At 53.5% G+C, this 17077-nt stretch overlaps 4 protein-coding genes across 4 annotated transcripts; 3 read left to right on the top strand and 1 right to left on the bottom strand.

Moving 5' to 3' along the window:
- Nucleotides 1-1671: 1671 nt before the first annotated feature.
- Nucleotides 1672-5523, top strand: HER10_EVM0000829 (linoleate diol synthase; the record flags this gene model as incomplete). Its single annotated transcript, XM_035470597.1, has 6 exons — nt 1672-1923; nt 1976-3510; nt 3564-4675; nt 4734-4952; nt 5013-5289; nt 5360-5523. Exons 1-6 carry the CDS (start codon nt 1712-1714, stop codon nt 5521-5523), a joined length of 3519 nt encoding a protein of 1172 aa, XP_035327553.1. The 5' UTR covers nt 1672-1711.
- Nucleotides 5524-7422: 1899 nt separating this feature from the next.
- Nucleotides 7423-8238, top strand: HER10_EVM0005168 (uncharacterized protein; the record flags this gene model as incomplete). The annotated part of the gene is made up of 3 exons (XM_035474791.1): nt 7423-7792; nt 7853-8005; nt 8078-8238. The coding sequence occupies 3 exons, from the start codon at nt 7423-7425 to the stop codon at nt 8236-8238; spliced, it is 684 nt and encodes a 227-aa protein (XP_035327965.1).
- A 4121-nt stretch (nt 8239-12359) lies between these two features.
- On the top strand, nt 12360-13415 carry HER10_EVM0010241 (uncharacterized protein; the record flags this gene model as incomplete). Its single annotated transcript, XM_035479707.1, has 2 exons — nt 12360-12605; nt 12696-13415. 2 exons carry the CDS (start codon nt 12360-12362, stop codon nt 13413-13415), a joined length of 966 nt encoding a protein of 321 aa, XP_035328415.1.
- A 97-nt stretch (nt 13416-13512) lies between these two features.
- HER10_EVM0000339 (transmembrane amino acid transporter) lies at nt 13513-15744 on the bottom strand. Its single transcript, XM_035470124.1, has one exon. The coding sequence runs from the start codon at nt 15424-15426 to the stop codon at nt 13645-13647; it is 1782 nt and encodes a 593-aa protein (XP_035327504.1). The 5' UTR covers nt 15427-15744; the 3' UTR covers nt 13513-13644.
- Nucleotides 15745-17077: the final 1333 nt, after the last annotated feature.

The following is a 17077-nucleotide window of genomic DNA, read 5'->3' on the forward strand; positions in this document are numbered from 1 at the left end:
AAAGACTTGCTCGTGGTTCCGAAGCGGCACTGAGACACTCGAAATAATACCGGTAGTAGCACAAAGCCACTGATAGTCGACCTTCTGCAGATCTGCTATATTCTTGCTTTCAATACAGATCCTCTTCCTAATCAGCCCCATATCCTCTACCGTAAAGACTAATTCACCGTGGGAATAGAAACTAGGTACTGCCTTATTCTAGGCTAACGGTCCGCTGAGGATAATGTTCTTCAGCTAGAGAGTAGAGGGGCAGTAACGATTCGTTCTGATTCGCGATTCGCCCCAGCATCGACCAGCAAGGGTAATCAACCAGTCAAAAGTGGCATGTAGTGGTTCACCCGTGAGCCGGTGGTGTCACGCAACGGGTGGACGGATAACTAGCATCCGGGGTGAAACTTCTGTCCACTTTCGACCTGTCGTGCCCCCTGAGACCTCAGCGAGCCGCCCAATACGGAGATATTTCTCATGATGGCTGAGACTGATATGCGATGAGATGCCACCGGTGAACGCTATGTTGCGGTGAGGGCCAGAGTTATTCGTATCAGGCCAGGACAGCTCAGACATGAAGCCAAGCCACCTGTGCCCTAATTTGCTCCTGCGGTAGGGCCAAGAATGATCTGCCGTGTCAGCGAACATTGACCAATAGCGGTGTAGTAAAAGAATCTGAATTCATCTGCGGTGAAAGCTCCAAAAGCTCTGCTTTGCGGGGAAAGCATATCAGATAGTATGTCTCAGACCAATCGTGGAGACATGCCCTCAACTCACATGCAATGTCTTGCCTCGTACCGCCCTGTACGGCATGCCAGCAACAGGCGATCGGCATGTCATGTACCCTGTCGGCGATCTCCGTCTTCCAATGAATGGGGTTGGAATACTCATCCTGTCCGAAATCCTGCAGGCGGTGCGGCCCGTCCGAAGGACGTTTCGGGCGGTTTGCACCACCGTGCTACTTCGGGGCATCGAATATCACACCCGGCCAATCTCTTTGCTTTTCTTGTGCGGCTGTAAAATGCTCCCTTTCCCCTCACCTCCGGAATTCCCTCCCGCCTGCTGACCGACATAACACAGCGCTAGATATGTCTCACAAGTGACCGCCCATGGCAAGAATCGAAGCTCCTACTCGGTTCTCAACTACCACCACCTCAACCTCCTCCCAGCACAACGAGTCTATCAAACTCACGGTTTGCGACATTTACCTCAATCATGACTAGTTCCCTGACAACAACCTCCCCTCACTTCAGGGCGCCACAATCTGCATGTCTCCGGCTAGCACAGGAGATAGGCACGACAGGCAGTGCTGGCATTTTGACTCCAGACATGTCGGCGATGTGTCTCAGTCACCCTTCCGCATTGGGAGCGTTTATTCAGTATGGTATCACATTCCACCTTGTTTCGAGGGTGAACGGGAATGCCTCGGTGCGCTGGGATACCCTTCGTGCTCATGCAGATCCGCAGTGAACATCCGCTTGACTGGACGCCACTCAAGTCTCCATCATGAAGTGAGGGGATCTTGCAAATCTCGAGGTGAGGGGGTATTTCGAATCTCTTGGCCAAGCGGTCAGCAGATATGGGTGCCATTTGATTGAGTGTTGAGATTGGTATATGAGTACCATAGCAGAGCCTCTTGGTGTGGGCCATAGATTCACGAATCTCACTTCTCATCTGCTTCACCTGATCTATCACCCTTATACTCCAAGGCAGCGGGTGAATCATGGCTACCAACTTCACCCAGAAATTCCAGGCCGGAGAGTCTTATGGAGATGCGCGCCAAGACTCGGCCAATTTCTTCAATGACCCGGCAAAGATTGCAGCCGACATCCTGAAGGACTATGTCTCCGTACGCGGTCAGACCTCCCCGGCGGAGCTTGTCGGCCTCATCAAAGAGCTCCTCTCGAAGGGCGAGCCTCTTGATGACAAGAAAGGGTGGGAATGACCACCAATGAGCTTAAAATGGCCCAATGCTAACATCATGCAGAACAACCGAGATCCTCATTGGCATTCTCACATCTCTGCCTGCCACCTCCAAGGCCAGGACAATGCTCACCAATAAGCTCATTGACACATTATGGGGAAATCTTCAGCATCCCCCACTGAGCTATGTCGGCGGTGACATCAAGTACGACGCTCTCAATGAAGAAGGCGTAGTCCTCGACAGCAACGGACAGCCACAGACAAAAGAGCCTCAAGCGACAGACTCGATCGAGTTCACTGCCCCTGGCACCAATATCCGTCTTCGCGAACAAGTACCGCAGGCGCCGGACGGCCTGCACCACTACCGCTCTCCCGATGGCAGTTTCAACAACATTCTGGAACCCAACTTGGGCAAGGCTGGAACGCCTTACGCCAAGTCGGTCAGGACATCCAAGAGACTTCATGGCGTCAAGCCTGACCCGGGACTCCTGTTTGACTTGTTGATGGCTCGCGACGAAGGGTCTTTCAAGGAGAACCCGGCCGGTATCTCTTCGATGCTGTTTTACCACGCCTCCATCATCATCCACGACATCTTCAGGACCAACCGGACCGACATGAACAAGAGCGACACATCATCTTACCTCGACTTGGCACCCTTGTACGGTTCATCCCTCAAGGACCAGCTTGAGATCAGAACTATGAAGGAAGGAAAGCTCAAGCCCGACACATTCCACGAGAAGCGTCTCCTGGGGCAGCCCGCGGGTGTGAACGTCATGCTGGTCATGTACTCTCGTTTCCACAACTACGTCGCTGATATCTTGCTCAAGATTAATGAGAACGGGCGCTTCACACTGCAAACCAAGCCCAACGCCACCGACATTGAGAAGGCCAAGGCTGTTGCCAAGCAAGACCATGACCTCTTCAACGTGGCGCGTCTCATTGTGGGCGGTCTCTACATCAACATCTCGCTGCACGACTACTTGAGAGCCATCACCAACACGCACCACTCCAAGAGCGACTGGACTCTTGACCCTCGCGTTGAAATCAACAAGCAATTCGATAGCGATGGTGTGCCCCGCGGCGTTGGCAACCAAGTCAGTGTCGAGTTCAACCTGCTGTATCGCTTCCACTCTTGTATCTCCAAGAAGGATGAGAAGTGGATCGACGGGTTCTTTGGCAAGATCTTCAAGGGCAAGCAGCCTGCGGACCTCCAGAATATCAGCATTAAGGAGCTGGGCGAGGCGTTTGTTGATTACGAGGAGTCGATTCCCAAGGACCCAAGTGTTCGCACCTTCGACGACTTGAAGAGGCAAGAGGACGGCACCTTCAAGGACGAGGATCTGGCTCGTATCCTGAAGGAGGCCATGAACGACCCGGCCGGATGCTTCGGCGCTCGCATGGTGCCCAAGGCTCTCAAGATCATCGAGGTTCTCGGTATCAACCAGGCGCGCAGGTGGCAGGTGGCGTCGCTGAACGAGTTCCGAGAGTTCTTTGGCTTGAAGAAGTATGACAAGTTCACCGACATCAACTCCAACCCCGATATCGCCAGCCTCCTTGAGAAGCTCTACACCGACCCCGACATGGTTGAGCTTTATCCTGGTAAGCTCATTCTGACAGAAGTCCATCGTTGAGACATATCTAACGCATCACAGGACTCATGATTGAGGACATCAAGCCGGTACGCAACACTGGCAGCGGCATCTGCCCAACATACTCTGTCGGCCGAGCCGTCCTCTCCGATGCCGTGACTCTTGTCCGTTCAGACCGCTTCAACACCATCGACTACACTGTCAGCAACCTGACAGCATGGGGTTTCAACGAGGTGCAGCAGGACTACAAGACCCTCGGTGGCTCGATGCTGTACAAGCTCATCCAGCGAGGTCTGCCCAACTGGTTCCCCTACAACTCGGTGGCCGTCATGCAGCCCATGTACACCAAGAAGATGAACGAGACCATTGCTAAAGAGATCGGCACCTTCCACCTCTACACCCTGGAAGACCCAACACCTCCGCGCAAGGCCATCATCACCCAAACAAGCGGAGCCATCAAATACGTCTTGAGCAACCCCAAGCAATTCGTCCTGCCGTGGCTCAGACCTCTCCAGGCCATGTTCACGGATTCCAAGCGGGACATCAGCTGGTTCATGCTCGCGGGTGACGAGCAGAAGAACTACCAACACCGCATCAACATCAAGAAGGCCCTCAGCAAGATCCCGACCCTGCACAACGCCATCCATGAGTTTATCGATCGCGTGGGCGCAGAGCTCGTCAAGAAGGAGACGTTCAAGATGAAGGAAGGCCTGCACCAGATGGACATCATCCGCGATGTTGCCATCCCCTTGAACGCTCAGCTCCTTGCTGACCTCTTCTACTTCGATCTGCGCACTGACGAGAACCCCGGTGGCACCCTCGGCCATGCTGAGCTCTACAACCACCTTCTCAATGTCCGCATTTGGGGAGTCAATGACAACGACCCAGCTCAGTCGTGGAACCGTCGCCGCCGCGCGATTGAGAGCGTCAACGTCATCATCGAGTCGACGGCTGGCCCCGTCAAGGAGGTTCATGCCGGTCGTGGCCTCGGCTTTGGCATTGCAAACGCCATCTCGAGCGCGGTCGGTCGCAGGGCCAACTTCAAGAAGGATTCGCTGCGGTCGTGCGGCTACAAGTTTGTCGAGGAGCTCTTGGCGCAAGGAAACTCTGTCGATCAAGTCGTCGACAACATGTGGCTGACAGCGTTCGGCGGTATTGGGGTTCCTGTCACAACGGTAAGCTTTGCGCCCCCTTGACCATCGTGAAGGTATCGCGGACTAACCTCTGCTCCAGTTCTACGAAGTGTTGTCGTTCTTCTTGCGCCCCGAGAATGCCTCCATCTGGGCAGAGGTGCAGAACCTAGCACAGAACAAGGACGACGCAGGACTCCACGCCTACGTTCGCGAGGCACAGCGTCTCACCAGCGGGCAGCGCAATGTGCGTGTCGCGACGGCACCGGCCGAGATCGACGGCAAGCCAGTGCAGCCGGGCACTGCAGTCGTGATGCTTCTTGTGAGTCTATCCTTTCCGCCAGTTATTTGATCCCGTGCTGACAATTCTTTTCTTTTATAGGGCGGCGCTGGAAGGAACCCGGGAGAGATCGCCAACCCGGACAAGTTTGACGCGAACCGCAAGGCCGAGGAGGTCTCTGCCTTCAGCTACGGCCAGCACGAGTGCTTGGCCAAGGACATTGCCACGACTTTCGTGGTGGGACTCGTCAAGCTCGCCGCTGATCTCAAGCAGCTGCGCCCGGCACCTGGCCAGATGGGCATCGTCAAGACCATCCAAGTCGGCAGCGAAAAGGCCTACCTGAACGACAGCTGGTCGTACCTTGGCTTTGATGCCAGCAGTAAGTGCAGTCCTCAACTCACGCGTAGTTGTTTATTCCTTCCGGAAAGCAATGCTAACAACCTAAACAGCCTGGAAGGTTCACTTTGACGGCCATGGAAAGGGCACATACAAGGCCGATGCTAGTGCGCCGAACAACCAGATTGACTTGGGCCAGTACTACTACCTCCTCAAGCAACGCAAGGAGAACTTGCTCAGTGGCCTCGGTGGACCGGCCAGCATCCGTGCTCAATGAGCGAGGAACGCTCCATTGTCTTTGAACGTTGAGAAGGTCAGGTCAGATTGACAAAGGCATCGCCATGGGTTGACGATTTGGTATTACTCGCGACGGACACATGTAAGGGCATATTCCGAGCAAGAAATAAAAACAAAGTTTCCCACAGGCTTCACTTGGTGATTGTGTAAATCCACCAATTAACTGGGTCCCCCACACTTCCGGCAGCCGAGCAGAAATGATGCTTTTGCCTAGCTGTTGGCGTCAGCCGGTGCGCATCAGAGTTTCGGGTAATCGTAGTTAGCGGACTTACCTTAACTCAAAACGCTGCACCTGGAGCTCGGTCTTTGACGATTGTCAACAATTGAGTTTATCAGTTACACAGCTTGTCAACTGAATGGTTTGTCGCAAGAATGAGCCAAGAACCAGTTTTCGAGATGCGACTTTGAGGCTGAAAGGGGGCAGAAAATGCCAGCCGTCATCCGAATGAGGCAAGGAAAAGGCGAGAACCCCCAAGACGGGAGTTCAGGGGAAAGTAGCGTAGATCGTCCTTGGCCGCTTGGCCAACGCCCATTCTCCGTGAATCGTGGGGATTTCCTCCGGGAGACAACCATGCAAGCTCCCCATTCCGAGTACCGAGAACTGCACACAGTATTACCGCATACCCGTACGAATACAGGAACCCTACTGATGAGACTGGGTCGCGTACGGAGTAGGAATCCTCGTATTGCCCCCTCGTTGACTGATTCTCTCGTTTCGGACGACTCCTGATGTGCCGCCAGTTCGTCCTGTGTCATCATCGCCCATCCACTTTGGCACTTTGTCAGCTCAAATCAATCTCGCTTGACACCGAACATGGAGTAGGGTCTTTATGTTGTGTGTGTGGTGGTTCCAGTGGGGACAAAGGGGGCAACATTTCGCCGTACTGATGGGCACAGATGGCGCCTATTTCTGTTAGTTTCCGCGGCAAGTTGATTAAACTCGCGCGTCACTTTAATTGCCGTTGGGTTACTGTCGGCCTCTTACACGGCAACACGGCCCCCAACATGGCCAGCGCGTTCCTGTTTCCGAGGAGTATCATCCGTAGAGGAATGCAAAGTTTTTGCATCATACAGCAGTAAATCTGCTGCGTCACGTCCGTTGATGGCCAGCCAAGAAAGTCAAAATAAGCGTGCGTATAGCGTACGAAAACAGAAACTTAAACGCCGCTTCTATAGGGTAGACACGAGACAGCTCCAATCTAGACGACCATCGATCAGTAACCCGCACCGACTTTGACTGAATCATTCTAGAGACCCAATGTCATTTCATAGTAATTGGTCTCCGTCTCGTAAGGTGCATACGGATACTGTATTGTGGAATCAATCTGGGTTACTCCGTCGAATCCGTCTGCAGGGAATCCCTGATCTGAAAACAAAAGGGCCCAGAGTTGTTACACCAGGCGCTGGCAACGTCCTCCGGGTCCATCAACCGTACATGTAGATCTCGCCACAAAGGGAAATACGCACTCGACTCCTGGCCCACGGGTTTAGTGATCTCTCAAAGAGGAGCGAAAGCGAGCCAACATGACCTACTGTAGGTAGTCTGTACTCCGCATGCCTGTAACCCTGCGTCTGTCCAGCCCATCCGTAGTATCAAACCCACTAAAAAGCTGTATCGTTGAAACATTGCTGGATCCAGAGGCGAGAGAATCCATTTCGAGATGATATGAACCGTTATGGCAACTACTAGTTTGGATGATTCCACCAATGAGGCAGCGTGGGTACATCATCATTGAAGCTTGTATATAAAGAAAGAAGATCAGCCTCTCTCGACATTTGATCAGTCATTCGCAGCCCACTTCCATTCACAAGCAGTCATTCTTTTCACTTCACCAACTACCAACATTCACTTCAAACTTCACCCACTATTACCGACAAGATGCCTTCCACCACCCAGATGCTCTCCGCCCTGGCCGTCACGGCCGTCGCCGGCGTCCAGGCCGCCATGGGCCCGGCCTTCAGCACCGGTCCCGTCGCCTCCGACTCCTTCATCCGCGAAGCCACCTCCACCCTCGTCCTCCCCGCCGCCCCCTCCAACAACAAGGGCAGCGCCTCCCTCTGGGTCGGCATGGGCACCTCCAACGGCGACCTGATCCAGTCCATCGCCGACAACTCCAACTACGACAACACCGGCACCGACAAGTGGTCCATCTTCGCCTACACCCTTCTCAGCACGGGCGCCAACTCCCAGATGCCTGTTCAGACTGAGGGCACCGACGCCTCTGAGGGTGACAAGATCACCATGCACTGTAAGTTGCCTTCTTGAACGTTTAGAAAGTCGCGAGCCGGTGCTGACAGAGACCCCTCAGACAAGTTCGATGATGCTTCCCAGAACTACACCCAGACCGTCTCCATCAACGACAAGGTCGTCGCCACCCTGTCCACCAAGGACGGTGAGGCTCAGGGCTGGGGCAGCGCTGTTGAGTGCGCTGCCGAGGATTGCGGCACCGTTGGTGCTCACTGTAAGTTTACACCCCCTAAGTACCTATCGGTACCCATCATCAGAACAGTTTCCTAACAACGTCTCCCAATAGCCTGGATCAACACCAAGATCATCCTCGACAAGGCCGACGCCAACTACATCAACACCATGGGCAAGGGCAACGGCGTCACCGGCGACATGTCCACCAGCGACGGCGGCAAGACCTGGACCGTCACCACCATTGATATCCCCGAGTTCACCTTTGGACAGTAAACGTGCTAGGTCACTTCAAGAGCTGAGCTCGTTTGCCTCTGGAAGGGAAAAGTTTTTCTTGTATTTATACCATGCCTTCACATACAACGCATCGCTGTACATACCCTGCTAGCCAAGATACCAAGTTGCGACTGTAAAATAACAAAAACTTCAATGATCAACCATCTCTGACACCATCAAATCACTGATCTCGTAAAAGCCTCTTCAGTGTGCGAGTACCTGATGTCGCTCAGTCATTGCCCATATGTGTACAGAGGGTCTGCAATGATGATCCTTTGGATTCCTCAAATATGATTATTGCTCTCAGTTTGCACTTCTAGTCTTTTTATCCGCTGTTGTCATTTGTGCTTTGCTTTTGTTCAAATCCCATCGTGTGTCTATGATCCCCAGATGATCTGCCAGTGCAGGTCATAGGCCCAGCTCATTCTCCTCCGCGACGATTGTTCCTCCATCCGAACATGCTACATTCCTTCGGTCTTCATGATGTATTCCAGTAGCACAGAAATGAATGGTTTTGCAGCTTTCTCACGTGAGAGACGAATTCCCCACTTGATGAAGCCTTCGAAGAACTACTACCGACTCCCAAGAGATATTGATGTTCTTGGCCTTGGCATTGATGAAACCATCGAAGTCGTCTTCGGAATCGTCCGTCTGATATTGATGTACGCGAGACTTAGCCAAGAGAGATCTCATCGGTACGAGGATTGATGTAGCTGCAATCCACGCCCGGGACCGGCAAAGCCGCGCCGGTTCTTCGACGCAAAGGTCCAGCCGCGTGCTGCGCAAGAGGCGATCACAGGTGAAATTGCGCCGGTTGATCTTTCTGCAAGCGGGAAGAACGTCAGCTTTTACTGTCACTTGAAGAGAGAGGGCCTTGGGCGAGAAGTTGACATACCTGGGTCATGCTGCCCTGCTTCGAGCATCTCTGTTTTAACAAGAGGAACTATCCTTGAGCCAAGGCCAGCCGGGCTTTGGAGATCATTTGAAGTACGCTGTGGAGCGGATAATGATGATGGTGGTTGGAGCAAAAGATGGATCCACAGCAACACATGTGAGGGGTTTCCCACCACATCATGTGCATGCTCTCCTTGAATTAGGCTAGTGCCTGCATTCTGGGGCTGAAGTTTTTGAACATATTCCGAGCTTCTTCGTCTCAGTGATTGAAATCGCCTAGCAGAGGCAGATTGTAGTCATCGAGCACATGGGCGAGGCGATGAAGGCAAAAACAAGAAATATTCGTAAAAAGTGCGACAGTCGTCAATCGTTTGAGCAAAATATCCTGATCTAGTTGTGCGTGAACTAGACCAAGCCGCGCGAGTGTTGGCATTGGCGGTCGAGGTGGTTCCCAAGGCCGGTCGGAGAGGGCGTTGAGCCATTCGATGAGGCCACGAGCTCTGTTTTTCTCTGGTCCCAAGAAGAAGCGATGGCACTTCTCTTGGGGACCCTCGGAAGGTGTCTTCATGACGAGCTCGAGCTTTCTCTTAATGGCGTATCTGGGCCGAAATATCTGGAGGGGATTCGCGACCGAACCCCCACCAGCCATCGTATAAAAAGGGCCACATCCCTCCGGGCAATAACCATCTCAATGGTAGCAATGGTGCTCGCTGAACCCGTGGGCAGTGGCGGGCCCATAGGCAAGAGGAGAAGCAGTGTTGGTATCTCCGCCTGCAAAGGAAGGAAGATTGCCGTAGTCTTCATACTCTCCGTTTTCTGGGAGAGCTGTCGAGCCAAACCCCTGGCCGAACGGAGCGGTTGGTGTGTGTAGCCCCCTGGCACCATAGTACTGGGGGCCCTCTCCAACGCTGGAATGCTAGTCGCCGGAGCAACTTGGAGAACGCCGACTTAATCCGACATAATTGCCCTGAAAAGGGTTGAGATGGTTTCGAGCATCGGTCTGAGCATAACCTGGAGTAGGCGAAGAAACAATGATGGCAATGGCCTTCCGAGCACACGGATGGTCGGGAGATCGCTGAGTTCATGGCGCGAGTATGCATCCCCTTCTGCTATTTGAGGTCCGCCACCGTTGTTGAATGGTTGAAAGTGCTGTTGGACTTGGTTCTTTGAACATTATTTGAGCAAGACTCCAGGGCAGGGTCGTGTTTCCAACAGACTCTCCTCAGAACAACGTAAATTTGTGGTAAACGCCACTCTTAATGTTCTCGCCTTTCTTGTGCCCGCCACCCAGTGACAACATAGAGACCGTCGGAGTCTGAGGAAGGGAATGGGCCAGTGTTTGAAGTCTTCCCCATGGGGGCAAAGACGTAGTTTGAACTAGATTGTGAGTAGAGATTAGTGCTGATTCATGTCTTCGAGGCCAGAAGGAGGGAATTTACCATATTCGAACAGTGGCTTAACATGTTAGGAGTGGTAAAAAGGAGCAACACCGACACCCCCCAGTACCACCTCGGTCTTGGAGGCCTCGGGACATTCAGTCCTTGACCTCTTATCGGCTGCAGACCCATCGTAGCGTGGTGAGTGTTCGGTGCCTCTGGTAGACAGGTGATGAATGCTTGGAGCCAGCTCCAAGTTATGGAGCATGTATTCGAGCAAGCAACTCTGGGTTGTTGAGCTCCGCCGTCCGATATCAAGACTTGCGATGGAGTTAGCAGTTGCTCAGACGAGGATGGGAAGGTACGGACGATGAGGTACTTACGGGCTGCCTTGATGTTCTCAAGGTGAAAAAGTGTTCGAACAATGAAATTCAAGAAAAGAAACTGTCTCACAAAGAGTGTTGAGTGGTGTGAAGGGGAGGTGCAGGAGTTGCCGATTTCTTCCGTCTGACGACAAGACTTGCGATGGCGTTAGCAATATCTCAGACGAAGAAAGGGACGAGGGGATAGATACATACAAATTTCTTGGTGCTGGGCTCAAAGCGTTCAAGAAGACATCGAAGCGTTCATGAAAACACCTCGGAATGAGTGGAAGAAGACATAAGAAGGGACCGGAGGGACCCAAGCCTTCCGTCCAAAGGGGAACCTTGCGATGACGTTAGCGACTGCTCGGACGAATGGGGAAAACGCAGATGAAGACCTACCGTCCTGCTTCGTGTTGAACTGGACGAAGGATTCGAACAAGGAATGGAAAGAGTGAAAGAACTCCCCCGATGGTGGCTCCAGAAGCCGGTCGGGGTGGTGAGAGGGGAACCACTTTGAGCTCAAGGTCAAGGACCTGAGTCGGGGTGGAGAGGAAAGAAAAGAAAGGAAGGGTGGGTGAAGTCGGGGAGAAAGGGTGGCATTATATATTGGTGAGGAGGAAGGGCCGGAAGATTTCAAAGGGTCGTTCAACCGCCCTCACGTGATGAACGACCGTCTGAAAGACCCGACGGAAGGAGCAGAACGGACGAAGTCAGGGAAGAGACGGCTGTGAAGGGCGATGAAATTTCGTCCAAGGAAGGGGGTGAGGTGCACAAGAGGAAGGAGGGCCTCATGGTGGAGTAGGAAGGGGCGATTGAGTTGCCCACCGGCTTATCTACAGAGGCAGTGACATCAGTTTAGGAAAGAACAGAGTACACTTAGAATTACAAACTGATCATTTTATTCAAGAAATAATAATGGGAAGCTATGAGGATGGTGATCTTCTATTGGGCCTCACCACCGTTGATATCAAGGGCTCTATGGTTCTCTCGTTCATGGATGAGGGCGCCAACATACATACTCACTGTGGAAACATTACAGCTATGGTATTCTCAATCTAAGAAGATGGTAGATTTGATTACTTCGTGCGAATTAAATCATTTCAGGTAAAGCTATGAAAAACCTTTTTCCAGCTTGAGCACTTTCATCTATGCTGACAGCATGTAAGCAGCATGTAACAACAAGAGCTATATTTATTGAGCTTGATATGAGTTGTCTGCATTCAAAATATTCCAGGGAAGCCGGAGACATTCAAAATTTCAGTGCCCTTCCTTGTTTTCGAATTCAATTAGTCTGGTGGTGACAGAGCAGAGGCTTCACGTTGTCGCCTCATAACTGACAATGAAATGAGAGACGATGATTGGCCAATGGGGGAATGACATCGATGACGTAGCTCACTGGTCAACCACCTCGAAACCCCAAGCTCGCTTCCTTCTCTTTGTCGCTTTGCTTCAAAACACCATCGCTGTCCTCACGGTTCTCCTCTACATGCTACCTCGACCACGACACCTCCTCCTCAGCTTTCGAGTCACCCACCGAGTTCCCATCATCTCCACGACTCCCATCCTCCAACGCCTCAACTACAGTCATCATCTCCCGCAACGACCCCTCCACACCACAACAATGAGCTGGATGGACTCCTGGTCCCGACCAGGCAAATCCCAAGCCACGCCAGCGCCCTTCTACCTCCTCCCCAACGGCGAACAAACACCCTACTGCCGCACCTGCGGCCGCGTCATCTCCAGCCGCAAGACCACAACGCCATCCTCCTCCAAGTCGTCAAACTCCAACAAAGCCTCCGAAACCCAAAAACACCCCGTCGAGGCAAAATACTGCTCCTCCCGCTGCCGCGCAAAGAAACCAAGCCGTCTAGACAAGGAAATCGAACAAGTCTTCGTCCGCTTTCTGCAAGGCGAGGAGGAAATCCAAACCGACGCCAAAACAAAACCCAAAAAGACAAAGGGCGACACCCGGATTCTCGTACCCTGCGACGTCGTAGAAGAAACCTTCTTCGGCGAGCGCAAGGCCCCAGACCAAATCTACGGCCGGGGCAAAAACCGCGCCTCGCGCGTCATCACCGCCAAATCATCCTCCTCTGACAACGAAGACGAGGGCATCTCCCTCCGCGACCGCCGCTCCTACGACGAAGACGCGGGCGGGGATATCATCGACGAGATGCTAGGCTTAGACCACACCAAATCCACAGAGCTAGATCCCAGCGTGCAGGCGAGCCTCTCTGTGCGCAGCGGGACGCGGGTGAGGCCGCCGCAGACGGAGAGCCAGGTGAATGGGAGCGTGGGCGGGGAAAAGGGGCGGGCGGAGAGGATTGAGGAGACGGAGGAGATGAGGGAGAAGAGGGCTGAGGGGCAGAGGAGGGCGCATGAGAGGGAGATGGTGAGGTGTGCTGCTAGAAGGGGGGTTGTGTTTGGGTTTCTGGTTGGCGATGGCGAGGAGAGGAAAAAGTGTGAAGCTGTTAGACAGGGAAAGGTTGTTGAGCCTAGCTTTGCAAAGGGGGATTGGTCTATTCGGTGGCGGGAGGATTGATTATCGGCGTTGAGAGGCATCGGATGCATCACACATGGCATAAAGTAGACAAGAAGATGAATGAACATGAATTCTACGCTGTATTAATTTTGTTTTCCGGTCGTAAACATACACATATACAAGCTCAAACGCTCCGGCATTCTCTGCTTTTTTACTCTAACAAGTCTCTTTTCAAGTCTGTCAAGTCTTTACACATCTTGTGACTCTGGACTCTCGGGCTCTACGCTTTCTACAGGAAGCTGGTGGCCACGGTGATAGCGGTGGTGTACACCATGCCGACAAGGCCAAGGGCCATGAGGGCGTAATCGCAAATCTTTTGGTTTCTCGTCTCGGCGATGCCCTTGAGATGCAGGTAGGGCGGGTAAATGTAGACCAAGGGCACGCACGCGAATGATCCAATGAGCGCGACAAAACGGTCGAGGTTGGCGGAGCCGGCGATGGAGATGGCGATGCAGAGGGCGACGAGGGAGGTGCGGAAGGCGTTCTTCTTCCACTTTGTCAGGAGATCCTTTTTGCCCGAGCGGTAGCCAAAGATCTTGGTCTCGATGATACGCATGGCGGGGAAGAGCTGGACGGGGTTGCCGACGAGGACGGCGAGGGCGTACATAAACTGCACGGCGTTGACGAGGCGGCTGTCTTGCGGGTAGTTGTCGATAATCTCAATCTTTGTGCGGTCGCCGAACGTCGCGTAGCAGAGGGCGCCGACCGAGGTGAAGACGCAGGTGATGAGGAGCATGACGCCCGCCAACAGGGGCTCGAAGTGCTCGGGCTTCTTCATGCTGGCCTGGATGGGGATGATGAGGCCGATGCCCTCGAACGTGAAGATGGAGGCGCCAATAGTAAGGGTGTAGGAGCTCGGGTTGAAGAGCTTGACGGACGGGTCCATGCCGCGGGTAGCGAGGGCCGAGATATCGTACCACCAGATGTATCCTACGCCGATGATGATGAAGACGTCGGCGAGAAGGGCAGCGGGGCCGAGCTTGGAGATGTTGCGGATGAAGGCGAGGGGTACAATGACAATGGCCTGCAGAGCAATGAGGGCGGTTGAGTCGAGGGGATTCGCGCCGCCCGTGACTGCCTTCAAGAAAGAGAACCAGTTGTCGGCCACAAACACGAGACCCGTGCAAACGAAGCCAATCTGGGACAGAGTGATAGACGCCAAGATGAGGGAGCGCATGCGAGGGCCCGAGATCTCCTTGCCGAGGTCACCGTAACCACCCCCGTACCGGGTGCGGCACTGCAGGAGCAGGTGGAAGGCCACCATGGAGATGGCGGCCACGACGAGCATGGTCAGAGAGGAGAAGAGGATGCCGCCGTTCTTGAAGGCCTTGGGCAAGAACATGATGCCCGTGCCAATAAAAGCCTTGAGGGTTGTGAAGAACGTCTTTGTGGTGCTGGCATCGCCGGCCTTCTTGGCGAAGCGCGAGGACCGCCGTCTTCCCAGCAGCGGCCGGGTCTCGGTAGGTGCACCGCGGGGTCTGTCTTGTGCCTCCTCTTCGTCCTCGTCGTCCGAGACGATGGCCTCCTCGTCTGAATCGGCAAGATCCTCACCGGCGAAGGAGCCGTAGAAGTCGAGGAACTCGACAAAATTGCGGGTAATGGGGAGTGTAGCGGCAGTATAGTTGTGTTTTTGCATGACAAACTGGCGGCGGAAGCCCTGGGGCAGAAGCATCTCGGCGGCGGGCAGGTCGGATTCGTGGCCGGACTCGGTGCGGCGCGGGTGGGAGAAAGTCTGGGCGCGCTTCAAGGTTTGTTCCCTAGCCGAAATCTTGAAGAGGTCGCGATGCATGTCGCCGCCGGGTAGTAACAGAGAGGATGCCTCCTCGACGTTGTCGCCGTCGTCATTTTCGGTGGCGGGGAGGTTCGGGGCGGAATTGGAGTTGATGTGAGCGAGGTCACCGTTGGAGAGGTTTCGTGTGCCGTCGAAGCTTGTGCCGTATCCCGAGGGGAGGTGATTTGCGATTACGGCACTGCGCAAGCGGTCCTCTGTGGATGAGGGTGTGTCGGACATGGCGGTGGATGTTTTTTGGGGGGATGCTGATCAGAGGTGGTGTCTATGATGATGTCGTGGTGATGCTGTTGAGAGTGGTGGAAGGAATTGGGGTAAACAACCACGACGGATGCTGGGGACTAAGAGAAATTGGAGGTCAAGACTATGCTTGTGAGCATCCCCGGGCCATGCAAAGATGCAATTGAAACGATGAAGGAAGATGTAGAAGAGGTGGAGAGAGAGAGAAAGAGAGCCGAACTCTGAGGAAGGGTTGCCTCGGTTCAAGTTTGGATGTTTGGGCTCGCGGACTACGAGGATGCGGTCGCAGCTCTAGTCATGGGATCGTGGGGAAATGGGAATTGGAGAGGATGGGAAGAAAGTGTGAAAAGCTTCAACGTTTGTTTTTCAAGGTCGGTCAATGTTTGGTGTGGACACTTGACTTGGTGAAGCTCGAGCCGCTTGCGGACCCCACTGCGGACTCATGCATGGGTCGAAGAGTACACAATTGGAAAAAGAAATAGAGGAATACTTGTGATGGATGGGATGACTGGGCGAAAAGAGGCGAGACGATGGTGGAGAGAAGAAGTTGTGTGAAGTCGTCGTCTATCGCGGGGGTGGGGGAAGAGACAAAGGGGAAAAGAAAAAGAACCAACGAGAGAAGAGCGGGAACACAGGAAAGACCCAGTTCGAAAGTACTGCAGATGCAGCCGATTAGGAGCTATGCCGTATGGGGCTTACTGTCCCTCTCACTCTCACTTTCTCTGCTCCTCTCTCACTCTCCACACTCACCCGTGAGACCAAGGATCGTGAGAAGACGATACGTCAGTCCGCAGGAACAAGCGCGACTTCTGGGGCCGCGAGAACAGCACCAATGGCCACCAGAGGAGCCTGAGGAGGGGCGCCTAGCTTGACCAACTGTTCACCCTGCCACGCACCACACAAACTTGCCAGTCAGTGGAGATGTAAACGTTCAATGCTGGACCCCCGGACAAGAGGCATTGCCGCCAGGTTATGGCGGTGAGTGACCACATTGAAAGTCGCGAATGAGTGATGACAAGAGTCCAGGACTGAAGAAAAGAGTTCGACACTTGGACTTCCCTCACGGTCCTTGTGGGGCGAGACACCAAGCTCAGACAGGGGCCCAGGGGAGAGACACGAGATCACGTTACCCTTCACAGACCTGTCTCGGTCTGCAGTAGATTGCTCGTCATCATGGATCTGTCCCAGACATGTCTTTTACATGACACTTGCTATTCTGGGCGTTGGAAATGCATTGCTCTGAAGTTGCGTGTGTATGTCAATGTCACTCTTGTTCTTCAGTATGAGATTCACTCCGTGGCTCACTCTCACTTCCAGGTTCTCACACGAAATCTCACAGCGGGGCCGCCAATGACGCCACCCGACGGACCCTTGAAAAAGAGACTAAAAAAATGAGAAAAGTCGAGGACTGGCAGGCTTGCCGAAGCGAAATTCAAAAAAGATCCTGACCCAATGCCCAATTGACAATGCCCGAGCAACGATCGGGTCTTGTCCGATGCTAACCAGCGGTCAACATCACGTGGTCCATGCCATCCAGGTATGGACAATATTATGACCAAATCGTCGCCTCTCAATGACCCACGTGAATTTGTTTTGATACACTAGATCTTGGACTGCCGGGAATAGCCTCACT

The sequence above is a fragment of the Colletotrichum scovillei genome (genome assembly GCF_011075155.1).
Source record: "Colletotrichum scovillei strain TJNH1 chromosome Unknown Contig00010, whole genome shotgun sequence".
NCBI lineage: Eukaryota > Fungi > Ascomycota > Sordariomycetes > Glomerellales > Glomerellaceae > Colletotrichum > Colletotrichum scovillei.